The sequence below is a fragment of the Rhinatrema bivittatum genome, chromosome 3 (assembly GCF_901001135.1).
Source record: "Rhinatrema bivittatum chromosome 3, aRhiBiv1.1, whole genome shotgun sequence".
Taxonomy (NCBI): Eukaryota; Metazoa; Chordata; class Amphibia; order Gymnophiona; family Rhinatrematidae; genus Rhinatrema; species Rhinatrema bivittatum.
The window spans coordinates 261,065,492-261,082,589 of record NC_042617.1 but is presented as its reverse complement, the minus strand read 5'-3'; the positions used below and the strand labels follow the sequence as shown (position 1 = coordinate 261,082,589).

General features: G+C 43.5%; 1 protein-coding gene across 1 annotated transcript in view; it reads left to right on the top strand.

The window, feature by feature from the left end:
- The window catches only part of KIAA0408 (KIAA0408 ortholog), a 67,935-nt gene that overhangs the window by 5,972 nt on the left and 44,865 nt on the right, over positions 1-17,098 (top strand). Inside the window, 2 exon segments of the mRNA XM_029596809.1 lie at positions 11,789-11,942; positions 11,944-12,064. Of these exon segments, the coding sequence (XP_029452669.1) occupies positions 11,871-11,942; positions 11,944-12,064 (193 nt within the window). The 5' untranslated portion in view covers positions 11,789-11,870.

Below are 17,098 nucleotides of genomic sequence, written 5' to 3'. Positions count from 1 at the left end.
CGCTCCATGGTGAGACCGCACCTTGAATACTGTGTACAGTTCTGGTCGCCGCATCTCTAAAAAGATATAGTTTCAATGGAGAAGGTATAGAGAAGGATGATCAAAATGATAAAGGGGATGGAACAGCTCCCCTATGAGGAAGGGCTGAAGAGGTTAGGGCTGTTCAGCTTGGAGAAGAGACGACTGAGGGGGGATATGATAGAGGTGTTTAAAATCATGAGAGGTCTTGAATGAGTAGATGTGAATCAGTTATTTAAAATTTCGGATAATAGAAGGACTGGTAATGGAAGAATGACTGAAATGCAAAAATGGGGCAGCAACAGATGATGAGCCAGGATGCAGGGAGGGGAGAGGGAGAGTATAGTTATCAAGTCTCCCACCACCCTCCATGTCTTCCCTCTTCTCCCCAGCATGTTCCTAGATTATCTCTTATATCTGGTCCTCTCTTTCCTATCCTCCCTTCTTCAGCCCAACCAGAGGACAGCTGTACTTCATACCATACCCTCTATGTACTGACAACAGAGGCAGTTAAGCACAGAGATTGCTCTCCATCCATTCCAATGACCTAAACATTGATTAGGACTTGAACTGATATACACTGAGTTCCCAATCAACTATTCCACTGTAAATTATTGCAAATACATTTAAGCAAGCATTCCACAAAGAGAATTGAGAGTAGAACCCAGGGAAATGTTAGTTGCGGTCAGGCAAACTCCCACACACACACCCCTTTCTTCTTAAAGTGTATCTTCTCTCCTATATTCTAAATTCTTCTTTTTATTTTAAACAACAAAGAACTAGAGTTAAGCAACACCAATCTTATAACAGAGTTAGAAAAAACTAGACATGACTTGTAACACTCACCAAATAGTATTTATTATGATATTATGTTACAGTATTTTTGATGGCACCTGTTTAAGAGTTAGAATTCCAGACACTTTATACAACATAGTTTTTGTGCCCTATTGTGAACCGTTGTGATGGCACCCGCTTAACAACGGTATAGAAAAGATTTTAAATAAATAAATAAATAAATAAATTTGTGTTGATTGTAATCTACTTTGAGGCCATTCTTTGTAAAAGTTGGAATATCAAATATCTATAGATAAGTAAAATAAATAAATTACAATGAAATGCAAGCTAGTTCCAGTTGTTTGGATGTATGTCTGGCATAGATCATGAAACTGCTTCCGGATGAAGTGTTGGTACAGGTAGGGATGCTAACTAATAGGGATGTGAATCGTTTTTTGACGATTTAAAATATCGTCCGATATTTTTTAAAACGTCAAAAATCTTTAATTGTATGACACAATAGAAATTTCCCCGATTTATCGTGAAAAATCGTTAATCAGGTTTGTGTCCACTAACGGGAGTTATTTGGGTGAAGGGCGGGAAAACCGGCACACCAAAACAACCCCTAAACCCACCCCGACCCTTTAAAACTAATCCCTTACCTTCCCCCACCCTCCCAAACCCCCCCAAAACGTTTTAAAATCACCTGGTGGTCCAGTGGGGGTGCCGGGAGTGATCTCCTGCTCTCAGGGCGACGGCTGCGCTAATAAAAATGGCGCCGATGGCCCTTTGCCCTTACCATGGGAGAGGGTATCCGTGCCATTGGCCATTTTTAAAGATGGCGCCGGCCATCCAGTGCTCCTACCATGTGACAGGGGCTGGCCAATGGCACGGATACCCTGTCCCATGGTAAGGGCAAAGGGCCATCGGCGCCATTTTTATTAGCGCAGCCGACAGCCCGAGAGCGGGAGATCGCTCCCCGCGCCCCCACTGGACCACCAGCTAATTTTAAAATGTTTTGTGGGGGTCGGGAGGGTGGGGGAGGCTAAAGGGTCAGTTTTAAAGGGTCAGGGTGGGTTTTTTGTTTATCAGATCGGGCGCAGCCGATAACAAAAACCAATTGGGCCGGACGATAAAATTATAAGATTTGAATCAGAACCGGAACCGAACCGATTCCGGTTCCGATTCACATCTCTACGTAACTAATATGTTCCTGCAGATTGGGAGGGTATCAGATTGGTGTTATTACCTCATATTTTAATCAATCTTAAAAAAATAACCTTTGTTGGAGCCCAAAGTATGTACCAGTTATAGACCAGAGGCAAATTTACCATTTTTGACAAAGATTTTGGAAAAGGCCTTTCAAACACAGTTGAGGTCTTTCCTGGAGGATTCAAAGGCCTTTGATACATTCCAGTCTGGATTCCATGCTGGGGTTTGCCATAAATGTGACATTGCATTATTGGGAAAAGGTAGAGACAGTGGTAATAGTCCTATTGGGCTTAACTTGTGGCTTGGACTTGGTAGACTATAAGATCTTATTAAGTACAGAATTGGGAGCTGGAGGCAAAGAATGGACTTGGATTCAGTCGTTTTTGGAGGAGAGGGTTGAGTTGGTGATAGAAAATGGAAAGTTGTCATCCGATAGACAACTCCTTTGTGGGATTCTGCAAGGATTGGCCTTGTCACCCTTTATTTTTCAATGTGTTTTTGACACTGTTAGAATCAATCATTAGAAAGTATGGAATCACAGTGTATTTATACACAAACAATATACAACTGTTAGTTCCGTAAAGAATCAGGTTACCAAAGAAAAGGAGAAGCTGACTTTTATCTGAAGAAAGTGTTAGATTGACTGTCTGATAACAGATTGAAGCTCAAAAGTGCTTAGAAAATTAAGATCGTTTAAGCCAACCCAATTGATACATTTTTTCCAGCATTGGTTATGGGTGCTCCCTGTTTTTCATCCAAAGATGATAGAGATTTGGGAGTTAGATTAGATTTCTCTAGTTCACTTGGGGCACATATTCAAAACGTTAAAGGTGAGCCTTGTGCCAAGCATCAGCTGTTTTGCTAATTACATCCATTTTTGAACTGGGAGGCATTTAAGAAATAGTCTCCTTAATATTATAAATCTTATATTATTGTAATGCTCTTTAAGTAGGGCTACTAATGAAACATGTTTAGGTTACAACTAATGCAGAATACATTAGCTAGGATCGTATTAGGGAAATCATGAAGAGTAAGAGCATCACTGCTATTGCAAAAATTGCACTGGCTGCCAGTGAAGGCAAGAGTAAGATTTAAGATCTTCCTATTGACTTTTTGTACACTGAGAGGAAATGGCCCTTCATATCTGAAGGAGGCCTTGAGATGGTACATTCCCCAGTGGGACCTCTGGTCATCACAGGATTTCCTTGTGGAACTTCCAACACTAAAAACAGTGTGGTGGGTAGGCTTTTGGAAAAGGGCCTTCATTGTGGTAGTGCCTATGCTATGGAACAAGTTGATAAAGGAAATCAAGGCAGAATAATATTATTTAGAAAATATCGAAAAAAGTTATATGCTCCTACCTGATTGACAGGGATTTAGGGAATGTCATGCTTTTCCAAATGGAGGAGGTCAAAGGTAAGTATAGATAAGCAAAGTCTCTATGAGAAGGTAGCATTGGGTAGAAGTAAGGTAATAAAATGAATGAGGGTTAAACTTGTAACCCTTTTTCTGGGGATAAGCCCGATCCCAAATGGCCATAAAAGAATTTCTCAGACTGGGCTAACTCCTCTGCCTTTTCCCCCAACTCTTCTGTCTCCAAGGAGTAGATTCTTTTCTGTGGGGCTAAGGCTAACCTTCTGGGCCCAAGCCCTGGAAACATTCTGTCTGTGTGTGTATGTTACCATAGCTCTATGGGACAGGTATCTTGACAAAACAGACAGGACTCGCTGAATGGGTGTTCAAATTAAAGTTTACTGTGCTTAATTTGAAAAATCAGTATGAGCAAATCTTCAAGTGTCCAAGTACATCCAGAATCTTATCCTTATGGGAGCATAGGTTTTAAGTTATATCTCCCTCTGAGGAAGTGTCCTTTTTACGGAAGCTTGGAATTGTATTTCATGCATGGTATGGAATAAATTTGTGTCCCAAGGGGCTGGGGGAAGGTGTCTTATCCAGTGCGGATGTCCCCTTCCCCACTATACCTGATGTTAGGAAGGGCTCCCCCAAATTCAAACCTGCCTGTGGCCCTGCGTCTCAGGGTGGAAACTCCGATGGAGGGTCTCCAGATGTTCTTCTCCCTTCTTCCTTCTCTTCTCTCTATTCAAAAGATAGAACTTGGGACCCATCTGGAAGAAAGGCCTCTACTGGAACAGTTCTTATTACTCTGGGTAAGCAAGGGGGTAACAAAATGCTTCCTTCCCAAATCATATGAAGAAACTCAATCTTTCCAAAAACACTGGGTCTTATCTACAGGTCTCTACAACCATCTCTTGATGTGGCGAAGGGGTGTACAGATCCCTCCTGCACCTCTGGAGAGAGGATTTCAACCTCCCAGAAGACATAGGTTTAAAACAGCAAAGTGCATATTAATTTGAGAAACATGTAAAAAACAACTCTCTCTAATCCTCTCCTCCCTCTAGCCTAACACCAAGACTAGCAGGGCAGTCTCTCTACCTCTCTGTGCTTGACTGGGGGCCTAACTGGAAAGCACACTAAACACACATCTGTCCTTCATGAAATCAAAAGTACACAGCCCTCACATTCCTCACCTCCTACCCCCCCCCCCCCCGCCCCATGAACTTAGGGTTACACATTCTAGCAAGCCTCTGGGGGAGGTGCTTTTTGGAATGGTATGGCCCTCTAGGGCAGTGGTTCTCAACCTTTTTTTCTGTCGGGGACCCCTGAAAGATGGTTCTCACATGCGTGACACATTGAACACATGACAGTCACAAGGCTAAATGTAAATGTACACGTTCCATCCACAGGAACCCCACCCCTACCTTCAGCAATGGGTATAAATGCAGAACTAGAACATTCCCCATACAACTCACCATACAAAAATATTTTTCTGATGTTATCTCAATAACAGCAACACAAACTCCCTCTACTACCAGGTGCAATAGCCCTACTTATAAAAGACCAGCAGTTCACCACCAATGCATGTCCTATTGAGAAAACACAATAAATCAGGTGAGGTATTTTATGTGCCTACATGTTAGTTAAATATTTCACCTTGGTCATACATACAAAATCAACCTTCACCAAATACAGAAAGACAACAATTTACAAATATGGAGACAGAAACTGGAATGGAAACCCAAAAAAGCCACTCTGCATGCAGTACAAAACTGGAGAAATGGAAAGAGAAATATAGCACCTAACATAGACCCAAGATCTGCAATAATGCACACAAACTAATCCGCACAAAGTTACACCTGTATAATGGAATGCACTCAAACAGTAACAACCTAACCTATGAAAGCCAACGCTACAAATATTAAACCAGGCCCTAAACACCAATACACCTCCAATTAGGAAAACAGAAAACGTCAAGCTACTATAGATTAGAGATTTGATTCGGCCTTCGTTATCAGCCCACCGCGGGAAATTTCATTTTCCCGCAGTTCAGGACGATTTTATTTTGGCTGCCCTCCCTGAAATGAAACCCGAAACCCACTCCAACCCTTCAAATTTAATGACTTACATTGGTGGGGTTGTAAAAAAAACCAAAAAAAAACCCCAAACCCACCCCAACCCTTCAATTTTATCAATTGCAAACCCCCCACCCTCCCGACCCCCCCCCCCCCCCCCCCAAAAACTTGCCAAAATTCCCTGGTGGTCCAGCAGGAGTCCCAAGAGCGATCTCCTGTTCTTGGGCCATCGGCTGCCAGTAATCACATGGTAGGAGCAATGGACAGCCGGCGCCATCTTCAAAAATAGCACAGGCCATCCATTTCTCTTACCATATGACAGAGGACTGCCAATGGCACCGATAGCCCCTGTCACACGGTAAGGGCAATGGGCCATCGGCGCCATTTTGATTAGTGTCACCTGACGGCCTGAGAGCAGGAGATCGCTCCTGGGACCCCCGCTGGACCACCAGGGAATTTTGGCAAGTTTTGGGGGGGTCAGGAGGGTGGGGGGTTGCAAGTATTTAAATTTGAAGGGTTGGGGTGGGTTTGGGGTTTTTGTTTTTTTTAATGTACACTTTCTCTCTCCCAAAAAACGATAAGAAAACCACACAAAATTTTGTGTGGTTTTCTTATCGTTTCATCGCCACCCCCCCCCCCCCCCCCCCGAAATGCGACGAAATAGGAAATATCGTCTCTGTTTCCTATTTCGTCGCAAACAAATGCACATCCCTACTATACATCCCCACACAGAAATAATTGTAAAAATATATGAATAAATGTTTCAAAACAGATGATGAACAGAATAATATATAAGAATTAAAAACCTTTAAAATTATTAAAAATTCTCCAAAGACCAATAAAATATTTCAAAACAGCAGACAAATCAAATAATACCCAATAATTAAAATGGCAGTCAATAAAGAAAAATGAACTTAAAAGCCACCTTTACTTACCCTCTCCAGCAGTTCTCCTACTCCTTTCCCTTGCAGGCCATACCAGAAGCAGCAGTAGCTGCTGAAGCTGTCATGGTCCTCTTCCTTAGGAACCACAACCAGTCTCTCTCTCACACACACACACATTAGTCACCTCCCTGATCTGTCTTTTTTACACATACACACATCACCTCTCTGACCAGTCTCTCTCAATCACACAATGTTCTTGCTCTTACTTATACATATGCTTTCAATCACACACATATACATAGGCGCTCTCTCTCACTTACTTAGGCTCCCAATCACACAATTACATGCATTCTCTGTCTCTCACTTACATAGGCTCTCATTCACACATGCTCTCTCTCATTTATACATACAGGTTCTCAATCACACATACATACTGTCTCTCACACACAAAGGATCTCAGTCACACAAACAGGCTCTTAATCATACAGACTCTCAATCACTCACTTACATACATGCTGTACAGACTCTCAGTCACTCACTTACATACATGCTGTATCACACACACACACACACACACATACACACGATCTCAAACACATATGCTTGCTCACTCACTCTCTCTCCCCACCAACTAGCGGCACCCACAGCCTCTTCCTCTTCTAGCCCTCATGGCCTCGAGAAAGAAGTCCCATTAGCTGCGGGGCTGATGATTCTCTTCTTTTTGCGCTGGGCTGCCCTGCTCTTCTTCAGGCCGATGCTACACGCACTTTACCTAGCATGGTCTCTTCTTCCTGCGGGGGCGGGGGGGGGAAGGAAGAAGAGACCATGCTGGTGTTGCTGACTCCAGCTCTCCTACTGCGTTCCACCCGGACTATCAGAATTTTAAGCGCAGGCAGAGGAAGAGTTCCCATTTCGCTGGGGAAGGGGGAGCAGCTGGGCCAGCAGGGGACTAGGAAGTGTGGGGACACACTGGTGGGTAACAACATACCGGTTGAAAACTGCTGCTCTAGGTGACTAACGGCTGGGAGCTAGAGCCATCTAGTGGAGACCCCAGGGTGTGTCTACAAACTGATGGTGAATTGGTCAGGGGCATTAGGGGTGCCCCTGACCAATTTCACCAATTTACTATTGTTGCATATGCATTATTGCATATTGCATTATTGCATATTATCTCATATGCATTATTGCTGGACGTTTTGTGGGTGAAAGGGAGAAAGCACCAGTTCAGAGTCTTCATTCCTCTTTGCAACATTTGCTTGAGATTGCACACCCCTCAATCAAGAATGATTGTCAGCGCCTACGAACTTATTTTTCACGTAGCGGTTCCTTCTTTATGGAATAGCCTTCCTGATGAGTTGCATACTGAAACAGATCTGTTTCATTTTAGAAAGCTTCTTAATCTTATTTTTTTTCATTGGCTTATGCTGAGAGGGTATTTTAGCTTTGGCCTGGGATTTTTCCTATGGGACTTTTATCATTGGGGTGGGGGTGATAGGTATACAGTGTAGCATGTAATGTAATTGTATGGTTGTTTGCTATTAGACACTGTTATTGTTGAATATGTATGTTGCATTGTAATCCTCTGAATACCGATGGATCAGCGGAATATAAGCTTTTAGAAATAAATAAATAAAATAAACCAGATATTATACTGAGGTGGGAAGAATAGAGGATCAGAGATCAGGATGGGAGATTGGAAAGGGTGCAAATATGCTTGCCTGCTCCAGGTGCTAAAATGCCTAGAGAGGACTGTACAACAGGAATCAATACCCTCACCAGAGATGCTACAGCTTACATTGCTAAACTTTGCAAGTTGAATGAACTCTGCAGTTCTGGCAAGCATTTAAACGTTAGTCTGCAGGATGCATTCTATGGTTTTCATGACAAATGCCTGAAAGGATGAAGGTCAAACCTCATGGAAACTCTTTCACTCTCTACTCAGGCATCATATATATGAAAGCTATAGCTAGAAGTCATGTCGTGAGGCTAGGAATAGATGCTGAAATGTAACATGCTGTGAAGAAATACAACGTGTCAATCTTTTCGTTATGCCTCATCAAAAGCAGTGTTACACCAATGGAATATCATGACAACCTGTGCTCAAGACTACGCATCGACTTTGCAGCAGTGCTCCAAGAACTGTGCTCTTCACCATAGACTTCTTCCACTGGTTGGAAGTTGACCTCGTCAAGACAACTGCTACAGTTGTAATCAGCACTGCTGTTTGTACCACATGGAATTCTGCACATCATTGTGTGAGATAATAGAATCAAGTTCATGTCTACAGAATTCAAGGCAGGAGTGAAATAAAATTGGACGTGTCTTGCATGTGATGCATCATTTCATCCTGAGTCAAATAATCAAGGCAAGCAAATTGTACAGATGACCAAAGAGTTGCTGGAAGCTATTATCAGTAGAAACTGACCAACTTGACGTGCTTGCTTCCTAAGGGGTCATAAGCTAATTGCTAAATGGCAATTATTTTTAATATTGAGCCAGATAAAAAAATGGGTGTTCTATGGCGGGGTTAAGTACCCGGCTATGCTTAGCTTATTTTCAGCTATAAGTGGCTAAGTTAGCCGGATAACGTTAGACCTGCCTCAGAACAGGTCTAAAGACATCTGTCCTCTTGTGGCTGGATACCCTGCTGCTTAACCAGATATCTTCAAAAGTGGATATGTTATTCTTTAAAAGAAATCTTGAGCACAGGCCTCTCAGCCTGATTTCCCCTCCAAAGATCCCGGCTGGCTGAGCCCACTCCCCCCCCCCCCCCCACCCTTCTGTAAGATATTTCAAAATGAAACAAGCTATTGGTGGCAGCTGTCCCCCCACTCCCTCCCTGTTAAATACAACTAAAAATAGGGCACCACTCCTCTCCCTCACTCCCCTCCCACCTACCCACCCAGTACCTGCAAGAACCCCAGGGCCCCCATTTCAAGCACTGGGATCGCAGTACACTCTGATACCAGGCACTTCTACAGTAGCATTGCCCCGGCAGCAGCACTGGAGGCATAAGCTCTCAGCATTGCTGTCCAGCCCAGCAATGCTACCTTTAACCAGATAACTTTAAATGGGGATATTCAGCAGGACTTCTATCCCACTTTAGCTGGATAACTTGTCCACTGGCCACCGGGCTGAATATTACTCCCAATTGTATAACAAATTATAATGAGTACTGTCGTGGGAGAAATGTTGATGAAACTGAACACTTGCTTAGATCACTTACATGCAGACAGGGCCACACATGTTAAAGAAAAGCAAGATCCTTTGGCTGAGGTGAAGTCATCCAATGCACCATGAAAGTTTGAAAAGATGGTCCAGTCTGTGTATGTAACTGCAACTCTGGATCAAAATGGGAAGCAGCTGCCATAACTGAGGTGACAAGACTATTTCATACACCATAAGAATGCCTGATGAATTGACCTGGAACCATCACATCGATCAGCTCCATGACCGTAAGCCAGAGGCACCATTGGAGCAACCTGCGGTTTTTGTCTGTGCACAGATTCCTTTATCAAGTCCTGTAGTTGTACTGCCATGTGCTCAGAACCTTCTGAAACTGCGGAACCATCTTTGGATGGCATGCCATTCAGTATACATATTGAGTTGCATCTGTCCAAAACTGCAATGTCGTCTGGGCTGAAATTTGTGATTGTGCTCCCACCAGACCATAAGCAGAAGACTGCAGCTTGTCTGAGTTTTACCCTTGATGTCTGAACAATTATGTCACTAAGAAAGGAGGGGTATCATGTATTCAACCTAAAGTGTAAATGTCACCTCTAGTGGCAAGATGGCAGCAAATTGTACTCTAGCTGAGTGTATATTGAATCTGTCTTTGCATGTGCTACAGCAGCTCTCTGGTCTGTACTCTGGTCTGTGCACAGTATGTACAGGCCTTAGCTCCTCAGTAACCCTGTTATACCACCTTTTGTGTCCTCTCACTCATGCTGAGTGATGACACCACAACAGAGGAATGGCTGAGTCCAGGCTAGGTCTCAGCTGCGCCCCCACGCCCCGCCTCTCAGAGTGCAGGTGACTGCTTCCAGCTTGGCACAGACTGATCCCACCGTGCTGGCAGCAGTCAAAGAGCTGCTGCAGCTGCCTCAGTGTCTCTTGCCCAGAGTGGAGGGTTTTCTGCTACATGAGGCAAGAATGGAAACTGATACAGAGAAACATTGTACAGTAGCTAGACATGAACTATTAATGTTGACAGCAGCCACAACCACCTCTGAAAATTTTGAATGTCCTGTGAAATTATCCGACCAACAAGCTGAGTTTGCAATGTGTGTTTAAATTGTACCCCGGGCTCCCACGGTTATACAAGAGATTAAGACCTTACCGAAGTCAGTAAATGTCTGTTTGTGTGCAGGTCAGGGTGAAGAGAGACAGGAGTGCCCTTTAATCCAGGAGAGGCGATCTTCCCTTCTCCTCCTCTTGTCCATCGGTTGGTTTCATTTAACATGACCCTCCTAACCTGATTGGCCCTATCCAAAAAGGGAGTCGGGTTTTGTAAGGAGCTCAGATTAGCAGGTTGGTCCTGAACCCAGCATCTTGACTTCATTTGCAATCTGATGTTTAATAAGATTCCTTCCATGCTTCAGTGCAGCATCTATACCGGAATATCGCCCCCGATAGGTGGGACAATCAGAATCTATCTTGCTCGGCTTATGCATGCACAGTGACACAGACAGCTATCTCTCATAAAGTGGAAAAGTATTGCAATCAGATCATTCCCAAACACAGGCCCTTCTGGCTAACTGGCTTGCTTAACGATAGTCTAGTGGAGGCCGGGTTTCATTCCCAGGCTTTGGATCAATCTGGAGGAGGGGATGCAGCAGAGGCAGCAGATCCCTGACATGTAGGAAACCCCAGCCATCATTCAAAAGTGGCACAAACTAGCTAGGTGGTTTAAAGCAGTTTCATACTGCAGTCTTTATTTAACTGTGAGCTGGGGCATAGGAGTGCACGTGTAAAAGTAGCATATTTCATAGCAATTTTCAAAAGCCCATATAGGCACTTAAAGCCTTTTGAAAATTACCTCCATAATGTATGGCAGCGCATATCTCAGTAAATGTGTAAAGAAAAATATGTTGTAGCCAAAGTTTTCCATTGTTCCAAGTCGTTCAAGTGCCTGTTAACCTTTTTTTTTTTTCATCTAGCTCAGGGATGGCGAACTCCAGCCCTCGAGTGCCGCAAACAGGCCAGGTTTCAGGATATCCACAATGAGCAGGCATGAGAAAGATTTGCATCCAGTGGAGGCAGTGTATGCATATCTTTCTCATGCACATTCATTGTGGATATCCTGAAAAACCTGGGCTGTTTGCGGCCCTCGAGGACTGGAGTTCGCCATCACTGTCTAGCTACTAATCCACTCATATTGCAACTGTGGTTGGATTTCTTCTGTTCTTATATCTGTTTTGTTTAGTTTAAAAGCTGGAATCAAAAGCTATTTAGTCTTGTTGCTGTCAGGTAACCTCCTAGCTTCCACCAAGCACCAGTGAAGAACAGAGAGGAGCCAACGCAGCTACTGGCAGACGCTCGTACTGCAGCAATGGACATATGCGGGCAGCTGGAGAGTCCGGAGCGGAACTGGAATTTGGAAAAGATGGAATTGCTGGAGCAAATTTGATAGTGAAAGAAAGGAATGGGAATATCAGTGGAAGGTTATGCAGAAAAAGATTGAAGAGGTACATGATTTCATCATATTTTTGTTGAAAATCTATTTCCGTTACAAGAAGCCCCCTGGTACTGCACTGGAGACACAGGGGTAGATGGTCTTTGCAAGCCTGGCAGTCAGTTGATTGCCTACAGAAAATACCTGCCCAAATCAGTTTTATGAACACCATCTGCCCACTGGCCAGTGGAATTTTGCCGTGCTGAGCATAAGCTTATTTCCACCGTAACAGTTGCTTCCCCATCTTGAATTGTCTCCTCCACTAACTTTGACTGTGAGATGTCAGTATTGTAACACCTGTCCAGTCAAAAGGCCAGCTGAAGGCATTGTCATTGTTCATGAATTAATCAGTAGAAACAATGAAATGGCCTAAGGATGGTACCTTGTATGCACCAGAAACCAAGACGCAGATGTTTTTGAAGGCAAAATTTGAGAATACCTTATAGAAATATTGTTTAGTTAAAAAAAAAAAACCCAGCAATCTGCATTGTCCTCCGGACAGTCTAATGACCTGACAGTTTCTTTTAAAACTTTATGTCAGGCTCCAAGTGCATTATATAATTATAATGCATACAATACACATTTGAAGACGTGACCTGTATGATTTTAAAATGAATGCACCCATAGCAAGTGGTTCAGACTAGTCCCAAGACACATAAGGCCCAGTTAGGTTTCCCAGATATTCACAGTGAATATGCATGAATAAATTTGCAGGCACTTGCCTCCATTGTATGCAAATCTATCCCATGCAGATTCATTGTAGATATCTTGAAAACCTGACTGAACTTCTTTCTAAACTATTGCTTTTCTGATTTGTGAGATCCCCATTATAGGACTAGTGAATGTTTACAATCACCCATGGTACTGAACTGTGAAATGTGCAAGTACAAGTGCCAAAATCTCTATCACAACTAATATATACACGATATGGTAATTCATCACCAACATAGTCCAGTACCGTATGCGATTGTAAACAGTTTGCTAGTCCTGTAAGTGAGGATCTCACTAATCAGAAAAGCAATAGGTTAGAGGTTCAGTGTACCTCAAGTCATTAATTTTGATATCCCTCTTTCAAGGGACAGTTATTAGAAGTTCATATGATTATTTAAAATGTATTTATTTTCATTATCCTGTTCTCCAAGGACAAGCAGGATGGCAGTCCTCACACAGGGGTGACATGGTACAATGGAGCTCAGCACATGTAAATCTCTAGAACTTTGACTGAGCCTTAATGGGCATATGCACGAAATGCTATGTACATGCGTCTATACGGGGTACCTTCAATCTCTTTTTCACAGATCCCATAGGTTGCAGTTCAAGCCTCTCTCTCTTTTTTTTCTCTGAAGTTGTACGACTTTATTTGCACTTTTCTTTAGCTTTAGATGTCCAGCCTGGGGTCCTATGATCTTATCCCTCATAGTTCCCTAGGTAAGATTTTTCAGAGTTTTTCTAAGTTTTCATTTGTTTTTGAAGTGGCATTGCGAGTCTCTGCCATAGGGAACGGGACGTGCAGACTCAACTGGATGTGGGCCTCGGAAAATGCAGGAAAGGCTTGCTGACATGCTATGCACTAGAGAAAAATTCTCTGGAGGTAGTCAATGATGCGGTGGATCAGATCTGTGATCATTGTGCAATGCTCCAACAACTCTCTGTAGCTACTCCAGATGTGACATCCACTTCCAGGAGGTACCCGAAGTTAGTGCAGAGGAGATGCTTCTTTCACCTGAGGAGGCATTACCCTCTGCCTCCTCTGTCCCAATCTCAGAAGGCCCCTCTCACCAGTCCGAGGCAGCAGAGGGCACCTAAACACTATACTGCATCCCAATCAACACCTGGGATGAGGTTTTGACTGGAACGTAGAGAGCATAGCCAGAATCCTAGTATCCATGCCAGAGGACCTCCTGGTTGAAGGAAAGCTGCGGTTTTATATAAACTAGTGGCCCAATAAAACCTCTGAGGTGTGGGTCCTCAACATCATCAAAAGAGGGTGCAAACTGAACCTATTCAGTGTCTTGCCAGATCGGCCCTTGAACTCATCTTGGGTCAGTCACCACATCAGGAAGTCACCACATCAGGAAGTGCTTCAGGTGGAGATCGCCTCCCTCTTGAACTCATCTTGGGTCAGTCACCACATCAGGAAGTGCTTCAGGTGAAAAAATTCACCCCCTCCAATTCAACCCAAAGGCACTATTTACACTAGTTTCTAATCTCACCAAACCCAATGTGTCTACCCCCCAAGTCCCCTCCTCTCAGACACAATGTAATGAAATTGCCCTCTTCTTTAAGAACAAAATTTCCAACATCACCGCCAAATTTAACCCTAACACCAAAAAACTCCCCTACTACTAACATCATAAACCCTCCCACCCCCCACTCTCCCACCCCTCTCTCATCCTTCGAACCTTCCTCCACTCTAGAAATAGAAAACATTTTAAAAAAGATGAGACCCTCCTCCCACCCCTCAGAAACAATCCCTACCAAATTACTTCTCGCTATTCCCAAAACAATAGCCTCCTCACTCTCCAAAATCGTGAACTGTTCCCTAGAACACGGCCTGGTCCCTAGCTCCCTGAAACAAGCCGTGGTCAAACCCATCCTAAAAAACCTTCCTTGATCCCTCCAACCTATCCAACCTCCGTCCCATTTCCAATCTCCCCTTCCTCTCCAAAATTATTGAGAAACTAGTTAACTCCCGTCTCTCTGACCACCTAGAACAATCCAACTTACTCCCACCAACACAACATGGCTTCCGAAAACACCTCAGTACGGAATCCCTCCTCCTCTCACTCACTGACACAATCATCAAAGGCATGGATGCAGGTAACTCCTATCTCATCGCCATGCTCGACATCTCCGCCACTTTTGATACTGTAAATCATAACATCCTTATCAACACCCTCGTCAACATAGGAATCACAGGTACTGCTCTGTCTTGGATTAAATCCTTCCTCCACAACCGTACCTACACAGTACTCACTGACAATTTTACATCCCCTCCTGTTAATCTTGATTGTGGCGTCCCCCAAGGTTCCTCCCTCTCCTCCACCCTATTTAACATCTATATGATCCCCCTCACAAACTTCCTCTCCAACCTTGGTATCACACACTTCATCTACGCCGATGATGTGCAAATCCTTATACCTTTCACAAATTCTGCACTCACTGCTATCCAAAAATGGAACACCATCCTCGCTTCTATAAACCAACTCCTATCTGACATGCACCTTGCCCTTAATCCACAAAAAACTGAACTCCTCCTCATCTCCCCCAAACATGCATCCATACCCATACCCTTCCCCTCCACCTTCCACCTCCCTAACTTTCTCTCTGACACAAGAAACCTGGGGGTCATAATTGATAACCAACTTACCTTCAAACCATACATCAAATCTATCCTTAGCAGCTGCTACTTCAAACTTCAAACCCTAAAAAAACTTAAACCCCTCCTCTACTTCTCTGATTTCCGCACAGTACTTCAATCTATAATTTTCTCAAAGATTGATTACTGTAACGGACTCCTACTTGGTCTCCCTGCTTCCCATATCAAACCTCTCCAACTCCTCCAAAATGCCACTGCACGCATCCTCACTAATGCCAAAAAGAAAGACCACATTACTCCCACCCTCATTAATCTCCATTGGCTACCCATTCATTCACGCATTACCTACAAGACCCTTACCCTCATCCACAAAAGTATTACCAATGAACATTACAACTGGCTAAACCCCCCCTTCCTCCCACGTACTTCTACCAGACCCACCCGATCTTCGCTCCGTGGAACCCTTATTCACCCCTCTATAAAATCCACAAGACTCATGTCCACCACCAAACGGGCCCTCTCCCTAGCAGGCCCTTCCCTCTGGAACTCCATGCCCCTTGACCTCCACACCCACCTTTCAAAAAGAAACTCAAAACCTGGCTCTTCCTCCAAGCATACCCCCAGTCACAATCTTCATCATTTTTTATTTATTTTATTTATTTACAATGCTTATATACCGCACAAAGGGTAGGGAACTATCCGTCTAGGCGGTTTACAAAAGGGTACATACATAAGCAAAACTATCATCCCTTACAAACATCCTTACCCAACCGCCTACCCCTACCAACACCCCTTCTTCAGGACATACTCCCTGCACCCACCCCCCCAATGAACTTCAAACCTAAAATATTACTTAGTACCCGCCTCTCCCCTCCAATCACTGTTCCTCTGCGCTTATACTAACCTGTAAATAATCTATGTGTTTATCACATTTTCCCAAACCCCTGTACATATCTTTTCCTTATGTATCCTTTTCTCCCTCCCCCCTCCCCCTCCCTTTGTCTTGTCTACCTATATACCTCTCCTCCCCACCTTTTTATCTTGGTTATTGCTATGTTTACTGAGTTATTGTTACAAACTGTTCTTTGTAAAGGCTTTGCCTATATATCCTTGGTTGTAAGTTATCTGTAAACCGGCACGATGTGCAAACGGTTGCCGGTATATAAAATAAAATAAAATAAAATAAATAGGTGGAGATCGCCTCCCTATTGATGGCCAAAGCAGTCAAGCCCATTCCACCAAGGCACTGAGGGTTGGGAATTTGCTCCAAGTATTTCCTGATTCCAAAGAAAACAGGAGGACTCCATCCCATCCTAGACCTAATTGCTTTGAAAAATTCATCAAAAAAGAAAACTTCAAGATGGTTTCGCTGACCACTTTAATAAAGATTTCTGGCTCTGCTCTTTCAATTTGAAGGATGTTTATACTCACATAGAGATATTTCCAGATCACAAGAAATATCTTCGATTCATGGTAGGAAAACCCCATCTCCACTATTGCATTCTGCCATTTGGGCTAGCAACTGCTCCATGTCTTCACAAATGCCTGGCTGTGGTGGTGACACACTTACTCAAATTTAGGGTGCACATGTTTTCTTATCCAGACTATTGACTGATCAACAGCTCATCTTGGGTCAGAGCCGAAGAATTGATGCTCATGACTATCCAGCTTTTGGAATTACTAGGGTTTGTTATCAACTACCCCAAGTCTCATCTCAACACATCACCTAAATTGGAGTTTTTTGGAGCACTGCTAGATGTGGATCAGGAAAAAGCCTTCCTTTTGC